Below are 17,319 nucleotides of genomic sequence, written 5' to 3' on the forward strand. Positions count from 1 at the left end.
TGTGTTAAAAAGTAAAGTTGAGCTCATTTGACAAGTTGAAGCAATTTTGCATGAAAAAAATGAGTGACAGCAATAATGAGCAGGTGGCAAGCCTAGTTGTGCCCTGTAGTGGAAACCAGACAAATTATGCAAATGGTCTCATTTAGAGGATAGCCTTCTATAACCAAGAGGAGCAATCACGATGATGCAAGAGAGGTGTGTGGTTTTTTTTCAAAGTCTAATATGGATGGCAAACATTATATTGCCATCATATTTCCCTTGGTGTGGTTGTACAATTATCTTCACTGCAAACAATATTACCATTGTGTTACCAGTGTATCTTCATGGCTGAAAAATGTTTGTCATATTTCAGGCCTTTAAAAGCCCCCTGAAGTAACATGTTCTCAGCCAGTGTTATAAATTACAATCTGCTGTGGCCTTGGCTGTAATATTCTCCTTGTCTAGCCTCCAAGCAAACAAAACAAGGGTTGTACAATTCTGCCACATGACTGTAAACAAGTCCAGTTGAAGATGCCAGGGTTTTAAAGTCAAACTGAACTACAGTAGACTAGACAACAATGACGACAGTTATTCCCACTTTAAGAAACTAGCTTCAGAGATACAACAACAGGGAAACCCGTTCTCCTCAAACCACAGACGCTTCGCTATTACAGTACGTCATCCCTCTAGCTTTTTAATTACGTGTGTAGTAGAACTGAACAGATAAACTGTTTTCATTGTTTGTCCACAAAGACTATGCATCAGTGAAATTACAGCACCACCACTACTCCCGAACACTGATGTAGACTGTATCACATCTGGGTAATTATGATTTGAATAGCTTTTTGTCATCTTCCAAACTTTCTAAAGTTCCCTTTTATTGTCTTGAAAGTAGAAACCGTCATTATCTACCTACATGGGTTAGGCTGACTTTGTCTTTGAAATTACAGTTCTCCTACTCGTCTGGGCATACAGTGCAGTATGCTTTGTGAAGATAACGTATCATGAAGTTAGAGGAAAGAAAATAGCCTTCTTTCCCTTCTCATTGCAGAACAGCAATTCTTTTCACTTGTACGAAAGGTCAGTTCCAGTTTATTTCCATCGTCAGCTACTTTTGTCAGTGTAAACTGTAAGCATTCAGTATAATTTCCCCTTTTTTCTTTATACTGACACTCAAGAAGTCCATTTTAGATGAAGTCTTCAAAATTGAAAACACAAACTCAGAGCGACAACTTCTATTGACTGACTGTTCGAATAACCTATTCTCTGGGGGTTCAAATAACTGTGGCACTAAGGCAGTCATAATGGACGTCCTCGGTCAGTGAATGACAACTGTAGATTACTTTTTAAATGTATGACTGCCCTTTTTTTTTTACTCTGGAGTGATTACATTGCAGGTGGTTTAACTGACTCATTTTGGTTTATTATAATGATATTTGTAGAGGCTCTATAGTGTTAATAATTGAGCAGGACAATCCCATGCCATTAAATTTGCTACAAATATATTCACTTATCCTGTGAGGTACCCTAATATCTAGATGATGAATCTTAATGACTTATTGTTTCGAGATAAGTCTTGAATGGATTTGGTACAGACATTCACATTTTCCCTTCTTTCACATGACCAATTTAAAAAGACACAAACATAAAATAGTTTGTCATTTCACAAAAAAAATCGTAATTGGAAATCGTTTTTTGAGAGAAGAAAATTGGGATTTTATTTTTGGGCAAAATCGAACAGCCCTACGTCCAAGTGCCTGCTGGCCCTTAGTCATAGCTAGCATTTAATAGGATGTGCAATGTAAGAATCTATATGGCAACATAGCACCACAGAGGGTGTTCCTCAGTACTCGACGCCTGTGGTGTGGACAAGAGTCCAAAGAGCTTGTAATCAAAGTTACATTTTTTTCATGGCTTTTATACCGAGCCCCCTGGTAGTCACAAAAGTTATTTTCTTCGACGTATCATTCTGTGGGCGTATATTTATTTCTGAAAGCTCCTGTGTAACATGGACAAAGCAATTCAATACATGTTTTCAAGATGTCAGATTGCTTCCACGTGTATCTGCAATCAAAAAATAATCAGAATTGATAAGATTAGTGAACGTTGAAGCATTCATCATGTTTATAATGTTCTATCTCAATAAATGAAACCGATTAAAGCCATAATGGGGAGACTTTCTAATTTGCTTCATGATGAAGAGACATAACATTTCAAAAGGGATTGTGCATTAGGCTCCTGTAATATCATAATACATTAACAGCCACAGCTCTTGAGTGATTAGAGAAAGATAACAGTGCATGTTAAAGTGGGTAAGAAAGGATTATGTGTTTGGACACTGGAGAAAAGTGAGAGCCAACTGTGGCTTTGCTATCAGATCTGGCCCTGGTGTACAGTGGCTGAGAGACACTATAATAAGTCACCTCTAGTCTGCCTCTCTCTCCTCTAAAACAGATCTTCATCTTGTGAACCATCTGCCATGAAATGTGTAATTTGCAGGGTGGCAACATGTTTATGAAAAACAGACGGAGATGATCTGAGTCCAAACACTTGCTGCTCAGTTAGTTCATGTGCTGTCCTTTGGCACCTAAAAGCAAAGTGTTTTGTTGTAATAGGTAACCCTTTAATTTACAGGCGGTTAATTACGTGATAAAATCAAGAAATAGCCAAGAAATAACAATTACCGTAATTGCCTAGCAATGTCAAAAAGTAGCCTAGAAATAACGGTCAATGTTTTTCATAAAGGCACATGAAAAATTTCACATGCTTTTCATGCTTTGAATTTTTTGGGAAAGGCCAGAATTTTTCTCCACCAAGTCGACCGATATTTGCGGTCTATTTCTATGCAATCAATCATTATTTCTTGGCTACAGTATATTTCTCGACATTACTATGAAGTTGACCGTTATGTCTAGGCTATTTCTAGACATTATGACGCAATTAGTTGTTATTTCTTGGCTATTTCTTGACATCATCTTGTAATTAACGGCCTGTAAATTGAAGGGTTACCAATGGTTTCTTTTGAACTTCCAAATGGATGCTTTGCTTATTGGAATTATTAGGTGGTGTTTCCAGTAAGACAGTAGCTATACATGTTGTCTGGACACCTAAAAACGTAGAGCAGATGTTAGGAGAAATACTCTTATTGTTATCAAGAGGACTCTGTTCAACTCTGAGGTAATTAAACCTCTTAAACTTTGGCTTATGTTTTAGTAAATCTCCTTATCTTATAGCCGTTGTGCCTTAATTACTGAGAAATCTTGCACAGATCAGAAAATCCTGAATTAAGCACAGTTATTTGAGTTTTGATTGGAGGGATTCAAATGTAAAACATGTACCGTTAAATTATGCAGCGATTCTTTTTCTATCAAAATATGTTTGAGTAATGATTAGCTATCAACATGGCTGGGAAATAGCAGTGTTCTAAACTGAGGGGCCAGATGGTTTGTTACACAGAACCATCTGGGAAGGCTTCATTGGAAGAAGTTGGAAAAGGTCACACACTTACAAAAAACTTGGATTGCCGCCTCTGACAACCGGCCAAGACGTAGAAAATAGATCATCAAACTTTTTCTGAGTAACAGCAGTGAATAATGGACAGAGGAGTTTTTTTTTACAGAACGTAGCCATGTCACAGTGAAGTTGGGCTTTGACCCTTTAATTTAATCTCGTAACGTCATCATTTTATTCTTCTATCAAACGTTTGTGTTAGATTGTGTCATAATTTGTATATGAATTTAGTTATCGTGATCTTAACATTTGATTCATTAGATTCTCGCAAAGTTAACTTCAAATATAAATTGTGTAACTCCATATCTTTAATTCAGTGCTATCAGAGACATGAGTTGTTCATCCTTTTCAGCCGCATGGTCATGCACTGAAACGGGGGCTGGTGGCATTGGGGGTGGGGGGGTTATTACTGCAAATCCTTTCACTGAGAGCAGAGACATAATGGAAGCCCATTTGTGGTCAATAGCTCTTTCACCAGCGACAGTACTGTAACATCCGGTCTCATCACACTGCGAGCAAATTGTATATAAGCTGGAAAAAAAGTCAATTGAGGAGAGCTTTAATAATGGCCAGTGACAAATACTGCCATCCACAGTCGCATCAGGTAATGATTATTACCAAAATTAAATCATGTCTAGCAGTGGAAGATGTCTGGTCCAGTACAATAACTCGTCATATGAAATCTAATGTGATTTCAGTGCTTATTATGTGGTGGGGAAGATAATAAAAAAACAGTTAATAGCTGTTTTTTTGCCCACTTTTGTTTGGTTGAACTAAATGAATAGTTCAACATTTCGGGAACTACAGTATGTCTGTCTGGTAAATCTAAGACTACGGCAGGTTAGCGTAGCTTAGCATCAAGACAGCTGACAATAAAAATAGTAAAGAGAATAACATTGCTGTATCTTTTAATTGGAATTAAGGCTTAAATAGTCTGATTGCTTTTTGTTTCTCATTTACAGTTTGTGTCTGCAGGAATATTTAGCTAATTAATGATATTGATTAGAGGAAAGTAGTAAAAATTAACAAGGCAAAAGAACAGTTAATGTAAACATTCATTTAGAAATTGGACCATTTGTGTGTCTGTAAGTAGCCGGATCATTCTGAGCGAGACCAGCTACAGTAGGGTAAAGCATTTCTGAGCTTTTTGTCCATTAAATGTACTAATCCTCATTTTGCATTTCCTCACAATGAAGCTCTTTCCACTGAATGCATCAAGGTACCTGCATACCTGCATTTCAGTGATTGCAGCCTGTTGCATCAAATCATTGCCTCAAAATAACTATTCTCATTCTGCCTGTGACTGACTCGCTGCTTTTTTATCCTCACACCTCCTTTGTCCCTGTACCTCACATCCTGTATTTGCGTGCTTTCATACTCTGCCCAATTCTTAGAATCAGTGGTGGCTGCTGATCTGTCAACCGAATCCATTAAGCTATTGAATGACAAACCTACTGTACAGTCTGCACTGCTCTTACAGAGCGAAAAACTCTTGCAAAAAATGATGACGGATTGAAAATCTTTTAAAATCAACATAGAAATTTGTCTAAAATTCAAAACAAAATGTTTGTGTTTTGCTTTCTGAACCTACAGTATACACTGAAGTTGTGTTTGTCCTTTTTTTTTGAAGGACCACAGCGACGTTTGGTGCTGATAAAATGGAGGATAAGCAGCACCTCCGAAAACTGTTTGGTCTCACGCATTGTGTTGGTGAAGGCGTTTCTGTCCTGAGGAATAAAATACGGGAAGTAGCTGCAGAGCCTGATTTACCGTCGCAGACAAAATTGCGCCTGAAATTTAACGCCTTGGAAAAGCAGGTGTAAATCTGCGGCACTGTTTTTATCTGACACTTACAGAGGGCGAGAGACTGTGGAGCAGACAACAGCAAGAGAGAGGGAGAGGGAGAGAGACACTCAAATTTTAAAGACACATTGCTTCAGCAACGCAGCACAAGAGGAGCTATGTGTCATTTCTCACACAACTTTACCTGCCTGTATTTCCTGACTTAATGGTTCACAGCAGCAACAGCTCATTGTGATATGACTGCAGCAGCCAATAATGTTTGAAAAAATCTCTCAACAACAACATTAGCCAGTTCAACTACTATTTCCTCACATAAAGCCAGCCTCTGTTGATATAAATACATACTCAAACACATGAAAATGTGGTAACAGACAGTGCCAGGCTTTGCAAATATCCCCCTCTATATGCAGGCGATCCCCCAATCCACCGATCAATAATTCCCACTGAAGCAGGGACAGCCCCATTTAAGGTCACCTCAGCTGCCTCTCTGCATCTCCCAGGTGGGTTTACCTGCTTCGGTGTTCGTGCTGCTCAGGCGGAAACAGTTCAATGTCTGCGCTTCTTGTTTGGCATGAAATCCTGTTTTCATTTCCACCCACTCAACAACCACCTGAACAGTTTTCATGACTTTCTCTGCTCCCTGCTGGGATTTCTTGTATCTTAAAATGTCATCTTAAAACTTTCTTCCCCTATTCTTCCCTCGGTTTTTAGCTTTAAAAGTTTTCTCCTGGGCAGGTGCGACATGAATACGGCTTTGCCCTTCAGGAATATGACCATATTTGTCTTTGTGGGTGCGTAAGTGAGCGTGTTTGTGTGTGTGTGTTGCCAATATTCACAGCTGGAGAAGACGAGAGGACAGGAGTGTTCGTCCATTGGGAAATTATGTAGTTGCAGCTGGCATTCTGCGTTGATGGTCATCCTGGAGAGGGAGAGAGACACACAGAGACAGAAATACTTAGACAGTGACATTCAAGGCAATGAAACTGCTTTGGACTCTTCATTATGAAGCACATGGCGTGAATGCACGGTGTTCATCATCGCTTACATCATATGATGCACTTAATGCTCCATAGTGTATGCAGCTGGCTTCGGACCAGATGGTACGGATCACACTCGGTTTCCTGGTTGGTGTGTGAAATCCCTCAAAATTATATTGTTTAATTATCAGCGTCAGACATTATGTTTATTTTTATTTTTTTGCGATGGTGGTATAAACGTATAGGCCAGGGCCAAAAGGCATACGCTTCTAAAAACAAGAGTGCTTAGTTGTGATCACTGGACAAGTCACAACAACAGATGTTTTGAAGCAGCAGCAGCAATCACAGAGACGCAGCGGATTAACTTTACATGCAGAATATACACCTGTGTCTGAAGCAGTGTGCATTCTCAGTCTGTTGCTTTTACTATAGATGCAGAAATAGCTGTCAAAGCGAATTATTCATTTTTAAAAAAGTTAAAAATTAGGCTTTTTCTTTCCATTGTTGAGTCTTTTTCTCTGGTTTAGTTCCTCATTAGTTGGAGGACCTCGATTACAAAAGCAGAGCCTCAATCAAGGCAGGAAGAGGCTGCCTCGCTCAGGTTGCTTGTTGCAGCAGGTAAACAAAGTGCAGATGATGTACAGTTTCTCATTTGCATACTGATGCCGGCTCTCGTGCTCGTCAGCGTCCAGGGTGTCCAAATCTTAACGACTGTGGGAGCTGAGCGGAGGTGAGGAGAGCGAGCAGCAGCACAGCGGCAGAAATGTGAGAGATGTGTCAGTCAAGGCAACTACAGTACGCCTCCAAACACACGCCTCTTCAGAACTTAATATCTTTTTAATGAAACAATAATTTTCAGATTCATCACCAGGACACGCATTAGCAGAAGTGAAATTAGCTATTAAATGCCAAACATTTTGGGGAAAGTTTGTGGCTGTTAGGAGAACATTTTCTTTTTTCTGTTGTATCCAGAAGTTGAATCTTTCTAGGAACGGGTGTAGTGGCAAAATATTTGTGTGTCGCTGTCATGGTTACAAAAGCCTATAACTGCTACTCTGGAGGGAAGTTCAATACCCTTGATAGATCAAACTACAGTCAGGAATAGAACGTATAATCATTGTTAGACATCTTTGTCACCTGATTGAGGAGATTGATGGACCAAAACGGTGAAGGAGCCTAAACCAAAACGAACACCTTCCCCAAGTCAAATGTAATCTATTTCTGGCTCGTTTGTTTGCTAAGTAGCAACAGCAGCAGCAGCTGGTTGTTTCATTTGTCTTTCTACCATTGGTCTGGTCAGAGAGCATGCAGTGGATTCATCACAGCTTTTTCCCCACTGCTTTGTGCAGTTGGAAACAAAAGTTAATGAGCATTAAAGAACCAAGACAGTGCTCCACACAGCTACACAGAGCTGTGGGGGAACTGCAGAGTTAGGTGCTAGTTCACTGTGGGTTTATCACATCACTCATTATCATCGGTCAATCTAAAAATATTGATTAGTGCAGCTTTAAACTTGCTGGTGCTTTAGAGAAGAGGCTTTGAGTTATGAACTGGTGCTATAAAGAATATCTATGACTCAATTTAGAGCTCGTGATCACAGAGTTATTAGCCTCTACAACAGCCCCAGATCATCCCCCTACAATTACGAGCTACATTTTAGGCAATTAGGACCATTTAATATACTTTATGTCTGTCCTTTCTTTTCTCCATAAATCTAGAAATAGAAGCTGGCTGTGTGCAAAAGCCTCATCAGTCCCTGCTGAGTATTTGCACACAGTATGAGACATCATAAGTTATCAGGAGGAACTGAAATCTTCTAGTCAAGAATGAAAAAAAAACTGTGAATTCCCAGAGAGGAGGCTCACATGCTTTGGCACACACACCTGTCGTTTTAGGACACTGATTTGACAGAATGTCAGCTACCCTGATGCAGCAAGGAGCTGTGCAACTGGTCCTCCAAAGGGGGCTGAAAAAAACAAACTCTCTGGGTGATGTTTGCGATTCAGTCAGGGTCTAGTTTGAGATCTTGGACACGCAGGTGAAATTGGATCCTCAAGACAGAAAAAGCTCATGTCAGGGCTTGAAGGTTCATAAACCCAGATGCCACTCAAATTAAAAAAAGAACCCACACGGTAGGATTTGAGTCGAGTTATTATTTTTTTGTGGACACAGACACAGACACCCACATACACACACACACACACAGTCTACAGCCTCTGACGAACCACCCGTCGTCCTGAGTGTCTTTTCTCTACCACAGAGATGCTGTCAGGATGAAGAGAATAAAATGAAGTACACATGACATGGTGGCTTTGTTGTTAGAGAAGTTTTATCCTCCTCTGCCAAAAGTAAAGCTAGGCTTTGGTGCAGATTTTAATACTGGAAAAATACAAAAACATCACATTGTTTATATTAATAGACAAGAAAAAAAAAATCAGAAGCCCAAATATTTGAATCTAGCTGTAAATAACAACAAATAATAGATCATTTTTGACTGTGCCCCTGTCAGCAGGAGGACATTGTTTGTCTGTTCTGGAGCACTGGTGCAAAAATGATTGATATGACTGGTTTCTGATTATCCACCGCTCGGTTTAAGCTTAGTCATGGTGCTTTTAAAGGCCAAAGGTGACTTTGTTAAGATCTAGAAAGGTTACAAAAGTTGACGGTTGGATGGAAAGGCATGAGGAACTTTCAGCTTCATGTAAACATGCTCCACTTATATGATATGTATGGAGTGCAGGTTTTCCTGCTAAATTCACTGTTTAGGTGCCACCTGTCAGTGTTTTGTTTTTAATCCTACCATATTACCATACAATGTGTTTTCATGTGTTCTGGAGGTTGTTGTTTTTTTTTACCTCAGTGTGTAGAGTATTTTTCCATTGTTCCAGATGCGCAGCAGCTGATTGGGTGTTGTTATCCAGTGCGAGTCGGCGGTCTTGGAATTCCTAAAGATGGTATCGGGCAGCCAGATCAAGCCGACCATATTGCTGGTTGAATAAGAGACAGACACAAAAAAAGTATAGAAAAGTGAGAGAGGGGGCAGAAGGTATGTTATGATTGCAGTTGAGATTCCCTCAGAGTTTCTTCTTAAAAGCATGAAGCAGCTCCACGTCGCAATAAGAGGATAATAAAATACCAGGGCGGCAAAGCGCATCAATCAATTTCTTTCATTAATTGCAGGCCTTTCCCCAAGAGAATAAAGAACGTCGTTCTGGAATGAGATATATGGAACACAATAGTTGCTACAGTGGAGAGACAGACACTCAGCAGTGTCTTGGAGCTGTTTAAACAGAAAACGTTGTAATTATCAACACATACTATAGGTATTAGTGCTGCTGTACAGCCACACAGCTGACATACTTGGAGAATTTAAAATAAAGCTGTCAGGGCGTTTGCATCGTATCCTCGGTGAGTCGACTGTACCTGTTGAGGGTTAGGATCCGCATGCTGCTGCTGTTATACCGCAGACGGGTGTCCACCCAGGTCTGGGCGAAGATAATATCGATCTGGTACTCCTGGGGAGAGAAAAATAGAGTCAATATAATGATCTGACAAACCCTTTTAGAGGAGTATAGAGACAGCAAAGAGATGTGCTGGAAGCCTGTGTGCTTGTGGTCTCGGTCTAGTTCCTCTGGAGGAGCTGATAATGTGTTTGTTCGAACATAGACGTGTCCACATCAAAGAAGATCCTAAAGCAGCACGGCACGCACTTGAAACACTAAATACACACTCTGCTTTTGATATGGAAATTAAATTACACCATCTCACAAACTGTTTACTTCGCCTTTTTTTTTTTTTATCACCTCAGCAATGACCCTGCTTTTTTAATTGTGAGAAGCTGTACAGAACCAAGACATTGACTCTGGATTTCCTTACTTGGCAGTGAAATAAGTCAAAGTCACGCTGGCATTGTTAAAAGAACTCCATGTCGAGTGTTGGGCAAACTTTTCACCACACAATAAGTTAAATCCTTGAGAAAGTGGATTTGCATGAACTTTGTTTCCCCAGTGTCAAAGTTGAGTACATTTTCTTAATCCACCATGCTTGAGTGAGATCGGAGAAAACACACTTAAAGTAATGAGAAAAGGGTTTTTTATTGTTGTGCAAAACAGGCTTTGTTCACTGCGAGGTTAATCGGGTTATACCGCAGTTGCTGCTTTGATCAGAGCCAAAATCCAAAGAGCATTTTAGTGCACGATGTGACAGGTTACTAATGTTACCACCCAACTCACTGGGAGGCTCCAGTTTTGGCAGAAAGTGTCTAATCGACCACCTACATCAAGAAAATGGCTAAATATAACTGTGCAAGAAGTAGCTGACAAAGGGTTTGTCATTCATTGATCTTCACTATCTTTGACTCTTTAATTAATGGCATTTATCTTGAAGTGGGATAGATGTGGGGACTGCTGACTACAGTCACTGACTACAAATTCTGTTTTCTTCATGGTAACCGCATGGCGTCAGGTTTAGCTGCAAGCTTTACCTCATCAATTGGATCAAGTCCCATTGAGACCAAAATCGTATTTTCAAGTAGCTAAGACACAAGTTAAGCAAGGAAGTAAAGGAAACCATTATTGTTTTGATGATATTTGAAGACAGAACAGATTGTGTATTGAGTATTGTAAGACCCCATGAGCATTATTTAAACCACACAGCCAGCTATTCACACTTTCCCATTGCTCACAAGCTGAGGACCTCCAACATGGCCGGCAGAAGGTCAGTACATCAGCTGGACGTCCGCTATAGGGTGTAAACAAGGCACTTTGATACTTCAATAAGGTCAGACAGTGTGGAGTCTTTGAAAGCTGATGTGAAACATCGGGGGAAAAGTATATTATTATGTGATACGAGTGATGATGTGGGTTTTAGGGGAATGTTGAGAATCACGGGGGGATTTCTGTGAAGGAGAGTTGAAGGTTTCCTGTGCCCTTTAATTCATTTCAGCTCAGTTTAATTAATATAGCGTCAAATTATTACATATTATCTCAAAGCGCCTAATCATAGTGTAGCCACCGATTCACAAATTCACACATACCAGTGTCACTCACCTCCTGACTTTTCTGCCCTTCTTTTCCAACACCAGACAGATAAGACCTGACCTTCTCAATACATCTGTCACCCAGTTCCTATTGTTACCGTCAGCCTGCGTGACCTTTGGAGGATAATGATAGGGAGACGCCCGCTGACAGCGACACACCCATAATTCAGACAGACAGAGTAAGACCACAACATGTCCCGCCTGGCGAGGGACGAACTCTCACGGCAGTTCCCAAATGGGATTTTCTGCTTCAGCTGGGCCCTTTTGGGGACGACACCTACAAGACAAGGCACTGAAGCAGGTCCATTATTCATGGTCATTATGCAAAACAATTGAGGGAGAGTGAAAAATCGAGTGAAAAAAGGTTGAGTGTGCAGAGATACCTGACTGAAATAAGCCTGTGTTTTTCCCCTGGTGATCCATTCAGTCAGAAAATGAAGGTGTTAAAGGTCCTTTATTACTTTATTGCTATTGACACAAAAACAATGAAGCAATGGCTTCAGAGAGAGATAATCAAAAGTCTATTGTATATTGTCATCTGGGAAGATCCAGTGCAAAAAGTCAGCGAATGGGAGTTGCAAGTTCATTATTTAGGGCATAAATATTTTATTTTAGGTTGTTAAATATTCAGAACGTGATAAACTGTGTCTCTACTGTTCCTAACTAAGTTTTACACAGCACATGCTATAGATACTGGGGAACTTAGGAAACAGATATGATGAAGAATTAAAAATTATCTAATTTGAGCAGTGAATTACTATCAATAAAACATCACCATTATGGAAAACCATTAAACTACAATTGAAAAGCCTCAATGCTGAACATTTGCAGGATAATTCTATTTATTTTGACACATGAAATGAGAGCAGTACATCGTAAAAGACCCCATCTTCTTTCAGCACAGTGGATACCAGTAAATAAACTTTGCTGTTGGCATGTTACAGGCACAAATCACCAACTGTGGCCCTCTAGTCTTTGGAAATGAGAATACAGTACCAGCATCCGATAATATGGAATCCATTATTAAAGCCAAAGGATGTTGACAGCAAAACACATTTGACTGAAATTAATTAGCCTGACTTGAACAGCATCCGAACAAATAGCTTCCTCTTTATCCAGCCTCATAATTCTTGCATGGAGGCTTCTCACTCCTCAGCAGCTACTGTCCCTGCTCAGCCACATTTTCTACTTCCATGTACCAAAAACATGTTTTTTTCCCCCCAAAAGGCAGATATATTATCTTTGTACTTCACAGCAGCTCAATTGAATATTGCTTTTGCAGTCATTGGTCTCACAGGTACCCACATTTTCAAATCAGTAATTACAGTTAGTCATCTATTGTTTATCGCTGATTCCTCCGGTTATTTTCTGATATGAGTTCACAGAAAGAAAAACAAACTGGAAAAAAAGTCCATCAAATATAAAATTGTGTTTGTTTTTTTAGTTTATTCTCCACCAGAGGAAGTTAAATAAAAGCATTTTTATGTGTAAATGAAACGACACATGCACTCTTCACCAGGCAGAGAAGGTGAGGCACTTGTGTGACCAGGTCAAACTACATGAGTTCAGTTAGTGAGACTCATAATTAAATTAACAAGTTACTTATGAAGCTGTTACTGTTGCTGGTCAAGGAATATTTTGACACTCTGGTACCTTTACTTTACTCTCTTGCATCCTCAGCGATGGGCGATCAATGCATCTTGCGACACTTACATCTCACTCGCACTCTGCTTCATCTCTGACCAGCGACCGTCCAGGGAGCTCTAAAGTCCTATCTTTATGCACTTCATTATATTAGGCTTTGCAGTGAAGGGGATATCAAGCTTAAGCACAGATCACTGACAAATGCATTACTTCAGGCAAAACTTATGCAGCATAGTTGGTATAAATATTTATAAGTTAAATATTTATATCTCCCAGAAAATTGGTCGCTGGACTACATTTTTAATCCCGCAAGAAGAAGCAAAAAAGAAAAAAAAAGATAAACATGAGGAGTGTTCTTTTTCTCTAAGTCATGTGTCCACTCCTCATGCTGGCTCTGATGATACTTCATCAGCGTGAAAGATATTTAGATATTCAGTTTTATTCTCAGATCCCTCTCATCCAGGCCGCCGTGCCCCTCCTCTCCGCGTAAACACATCCACCCAGGATGCTTTGCTGTTGCTTTGTCCTGCAGGCAGCCTCTCAGTGATGCTCCTTGTGTGTGACAGGCAGGAATAAGGGTAAACACGACCATTCAACCGGCGCTCAGGGGTGACGATGAACTTCTGTCACACGTGTAATAAACAAAACTGTACGGCACCTGCGGATACGAGTGGCATTTTGAGGATTGCTTTGGTGTATGTGTGTGTGTGTGTGTGTGTGTGTGTGTGTGTGTGTGGAACTAATTTCATGAACACGCTTTTCTCTTGTTCATTCCCGAGAATCAAACAGAAAGACCTTTGAAAGCAACAAAAGGGAATCATTTGCATACCTGGCTGTTTTCTTGAAGTCTGTTTTGTGAGGAGGAAAATGAAAAATGATGCAAACTGTCGGCTCTGCTTCACTGAGCGTCTCGCCCGGGGTTCGATCAACACCTGTTTGTCTCAGTCGCAGCCGTAGTGTGACTGTCGTGTGCCGCACTGGAGTACAATTTGAGCTGCTATTAGCTATTAGCAGTTCATTTTCACTGTGCCCATGGATATAAATAGTTGGTCAGGAAATTAAAGTTACACGTGGTCTAAAAATATGTGGATTGTGTTGAGTTATGCCAGAGAGTAGAGGCGTGAATTTTGACTTGTCACTTTCACTGTGACTTTCAACTTCACTTGAACTGTAAAGTGGTTTCAAACTTTAATTTCCCACTGCATACTGTACGATATCACATTTGAATTTGAGGTATAATAGATTTTAGTGGGTTGAAGTTTTAGGGTTTTATGTGTGCAGATTGCTCAACCGTAATGTAAAGTGTTAGATCGTTGACTATGGATGGAAATCTCCAAAAGCAAGTTGTTCGCCATTGATTCAAATGTCAAAATGCCCAATTTAACAGCAGGAATACATACTGTACTGCATGTCTGGCATTATTAATAGGGCAACGCATCACCTCCAACAAAGTTTTGGCTCCACAAGGTGGCAACAGTGCAGCAGCCCTCTCTTTAAAACTGTCAAAACCTATGTGTGATGTCATGGAGGCTACATCTACCTTTATTATATATTATTAATTCAACAACAAATGGAAAGTCCAGTAAAGGGTAATTAATGTACATGTATTGGTTTTTTCCAAAATGATGTCATGGTGGCAACAATTTCATCTGGCTAGATGGCATGAAAACGGCTTCAGGCAGTTGAGCCTTTATTAGTTTTAGTCTCAAATGCGCTCTAATAAAATACAATACAATATTGAAGTCGAACCCCGGAGTGAAACAATAATATCAGCAGCAGAGGCAGGATTTAAAAGTTCTTTGTCTTAAAGAACAGCGGGCAGCTCCTCTAGTTTATCTGTCTCCAACGAGCAACACGTCCTTTAACCGATGTTGATACCAGCAGCTGTTTTCAGTTTGTTTGAAAAGGTGTTTCTTTTTTGCTCTCAGGCTTCAGGAATAGTCCATCAAACACAAATAGCTCATAATTAATTTACATGCCGATAAAAGAGTTTCACTTCAAACACTACATTTCTGCGTGCGCTGATTCGGAGGGGAAAAACAAGCGGAGGAAGAAGAGGAGGAGGAGGAAAAAGAAGAGGGATTAAATTAGGCAGGAAACGGGAGAGGGAAATGAAATCTAATAAGAGCAAAGTGATGAGCGGTGGAGAAGGACATGCAGGAGCAGGAAGAAGACAGACAGAGGGAGTATTTAGATACATGCAGTAATGCAGTTATTGCAATGTCAGCTAATCAATATCAGCTGACTCCAAATCATATTCACCAGTCACATTAAATGAACGCGGTCTGTAGAATATGATGTTGCCATAATGCTGCAGCTGCGGGTTGTGTTTTGTTCCACCTGCTACATGCTGTATACAGACTCTGATGATTCATATACTTATTACCATACTTGGTGTGATGGCATAGCTCCTGTTCTGTACAACCTCGGAGGGTTTCGCTGCTCTCGCTCCTCGTTGGGGAGCATTCTCGTGGGTATACATGCACTGACACACAAGTTAAAACTGGATTGTTTTTCTGACATCCAAGGCCATTGTTTTTACAGTTCTCACTTTTGCTGTAATCCCTCCTCGGGGCAATGAGATAAGGCGAGTGGAAAGATACCGGTTATGGCAAAGACATACTACAATTACCACCTCAAGGCAAACCAGCCAAGGTGCAGGACACAAGACCTCAATCTGGACAATGGTCAGATGTCTTTTTTAAGGTCATTACTGTATGATGTCACAGTCGACTTGACCATTGACCATTTGGATTGAAAATGTCAGCACTTAATTTTCTCTTTAGACGTTTGAGTTATTATGTTTTATAATTAGTGCATGAATCTGTGAGTTGTGATCATAAGGGGTCTCTGTGACCTTGACCTTTGACTCTCTTGACCAACAGCTAATGAGTTTGTCTAATCTAAACAAACTCCCTTCAGGTGGACTGAGTCTGTTGTTGAGATGTTGGATCCTTGTGTCCGTGTGAACATTTGTCCCACACTTGAGGAAAATTCCCTCAAGGTGTCACTGAGATGTGGCGTTCACTGAACCATAAGCCCATAAATATAACATGTCTGACCGTCCCGCTTTTAGTTCTCATCTTATTCAAGTTCACATTCCCTTTTTTTTTTTTTTTTACAAACGCGCCGTGAGCTGACTGACAGGTAACCCATTAATTAGACAGTTTTTACTTTTTAATAGGGAGCTGCCAAAAAACACGAGTGAGAGCTCCACACACCTCTGTTTGAACTCTTTCACCTTCTGATGATGGATCAAGGAAAATCCCAGCACCAATGTACTGACACACACACACACACTATTTTTTACGAAGTAATTCCAGCAAAAACCATGAAACAAGCACACAGTCGACAGAGATTGGATTTCAAAGACCTACGGTGTGATTGCAGGGTGGAAAAAAAATGTAAAAAGTGGCGAGATATTGGCAGACATTTGACTTTAGTTTGATCAGATGTCAGCCTTTCATAAAGGTCGCAAGTGACAATTATATAAGAGAAAAATATTATCGGGCCCCTGAGGTTCCTCATCTGCCTCAGAGAATGCAATTAAGCACAGTGAATGCTGTTTCATTTTTCTGAATTAACTCATGACGCCGCCTTAATGCCGTCTTCGTGGAGGCGGCGAAGAACAACGACCTTCGCCACTGCAATCAGATAACCTTTTCTTATGAATTTTCAGCCTCACTCTCGCAGCACCTAAATGAGTCACATCAATGAAGGTCAAGCATGGAAAAGCATAAAAAAAAGAGAGACAGAGAGAAACAGGCACATGCACACCCACGCGCAGAGAAACTACATTAAAAGGCACTTTAAAGAGATGTTTGACATCTGGAAAAAGCACAAATTCTGCACTTGGCTGCATGAGACAGTTATTTTATCCTGAATTGTTCTGAGATGTCTCGACTCCACTCTGAAGTGGCTGGGAGGGGGGGCAGTTACTGTCCCCTCTGTTGGAGATAGGGACTAATTACAGTAATATTGATCCTGAATGGTTAAAATCCTCTGAACGAGTTCTTAATTTTCCACAACAAGCGACGGGATCAGATTGAGAAATATCGCAAAGCGTGATAATTGAAGGGTCCTCAAGTGATCCCCAAGTGCATGATATGAGTTCTTGTGTGTGTGGAGTGTCATCACATAAATACATGGACGTTTACCCCTCTTAAAACTCCTTGTCATCGTGGCATGAATTGATTTATGCTCCCAGTGATGTTGAAATGATTACAGTGTCTGGGATCTCGAGGCGGACTGATTATAAGCCGTCTGTGTTTTGTTTGGCTTGTTCAGGGCTCGGCCCTTTCCTTCACTTGGGATGCATGGATGTATGTTTATTGAACCGGTGTGAACGTATGATGCCCCCAATGAGGT

The 17,319-nt window shown here is 40.4% G+C and overlaps 1 protein-coding gene across 1 annotated transcript in view; it reads right to left on the reverse strand.

Moving 5' to 3' along the window:
- The window catches only part of LOC146990677 (gamma-aminobutyric acid receptor subunit gamma-3-like), a 77,649-nt gene that overhangs the window by 19,385 nt on the left and 40,945 nt on the right, over window positions 1-17,319 (reverse strand). The window contains exons 4-6 of the mRNA XM_085797181.1: window positions 9,693-9,784; window positions 9,125-9,256; window positions 6,129-6,211 (exon numbers count right to left, since the gene is read on the reverse strand). Coding sequence (XP_085653307.1) covers window positions 6,129-6,211; window positions 9,125-9,256; window positions 9,693-9,784 — 307 coding nt within the window. The remainder of the gene's footprint in view (window positions 1-6,128; window positions 6,212-9,124; window positions 9,257-9,692; window positions 9,785-17,319) is intronic.

The sequence above is a fragment of the Trachurus japonicus genome, chromosome 2, assembly GCF_045865225.1.
Source record: "Trachurus japonicus isolate A0001 chromosome 2, Traja_1.0".
In the NCBI taxonomy this organism is placed as follows: Eukaryota; Metazoa; Chordata; class Actinopteri; order Carangiformes; family Carangidae; genus Trachurus; species Trachurus japonicus.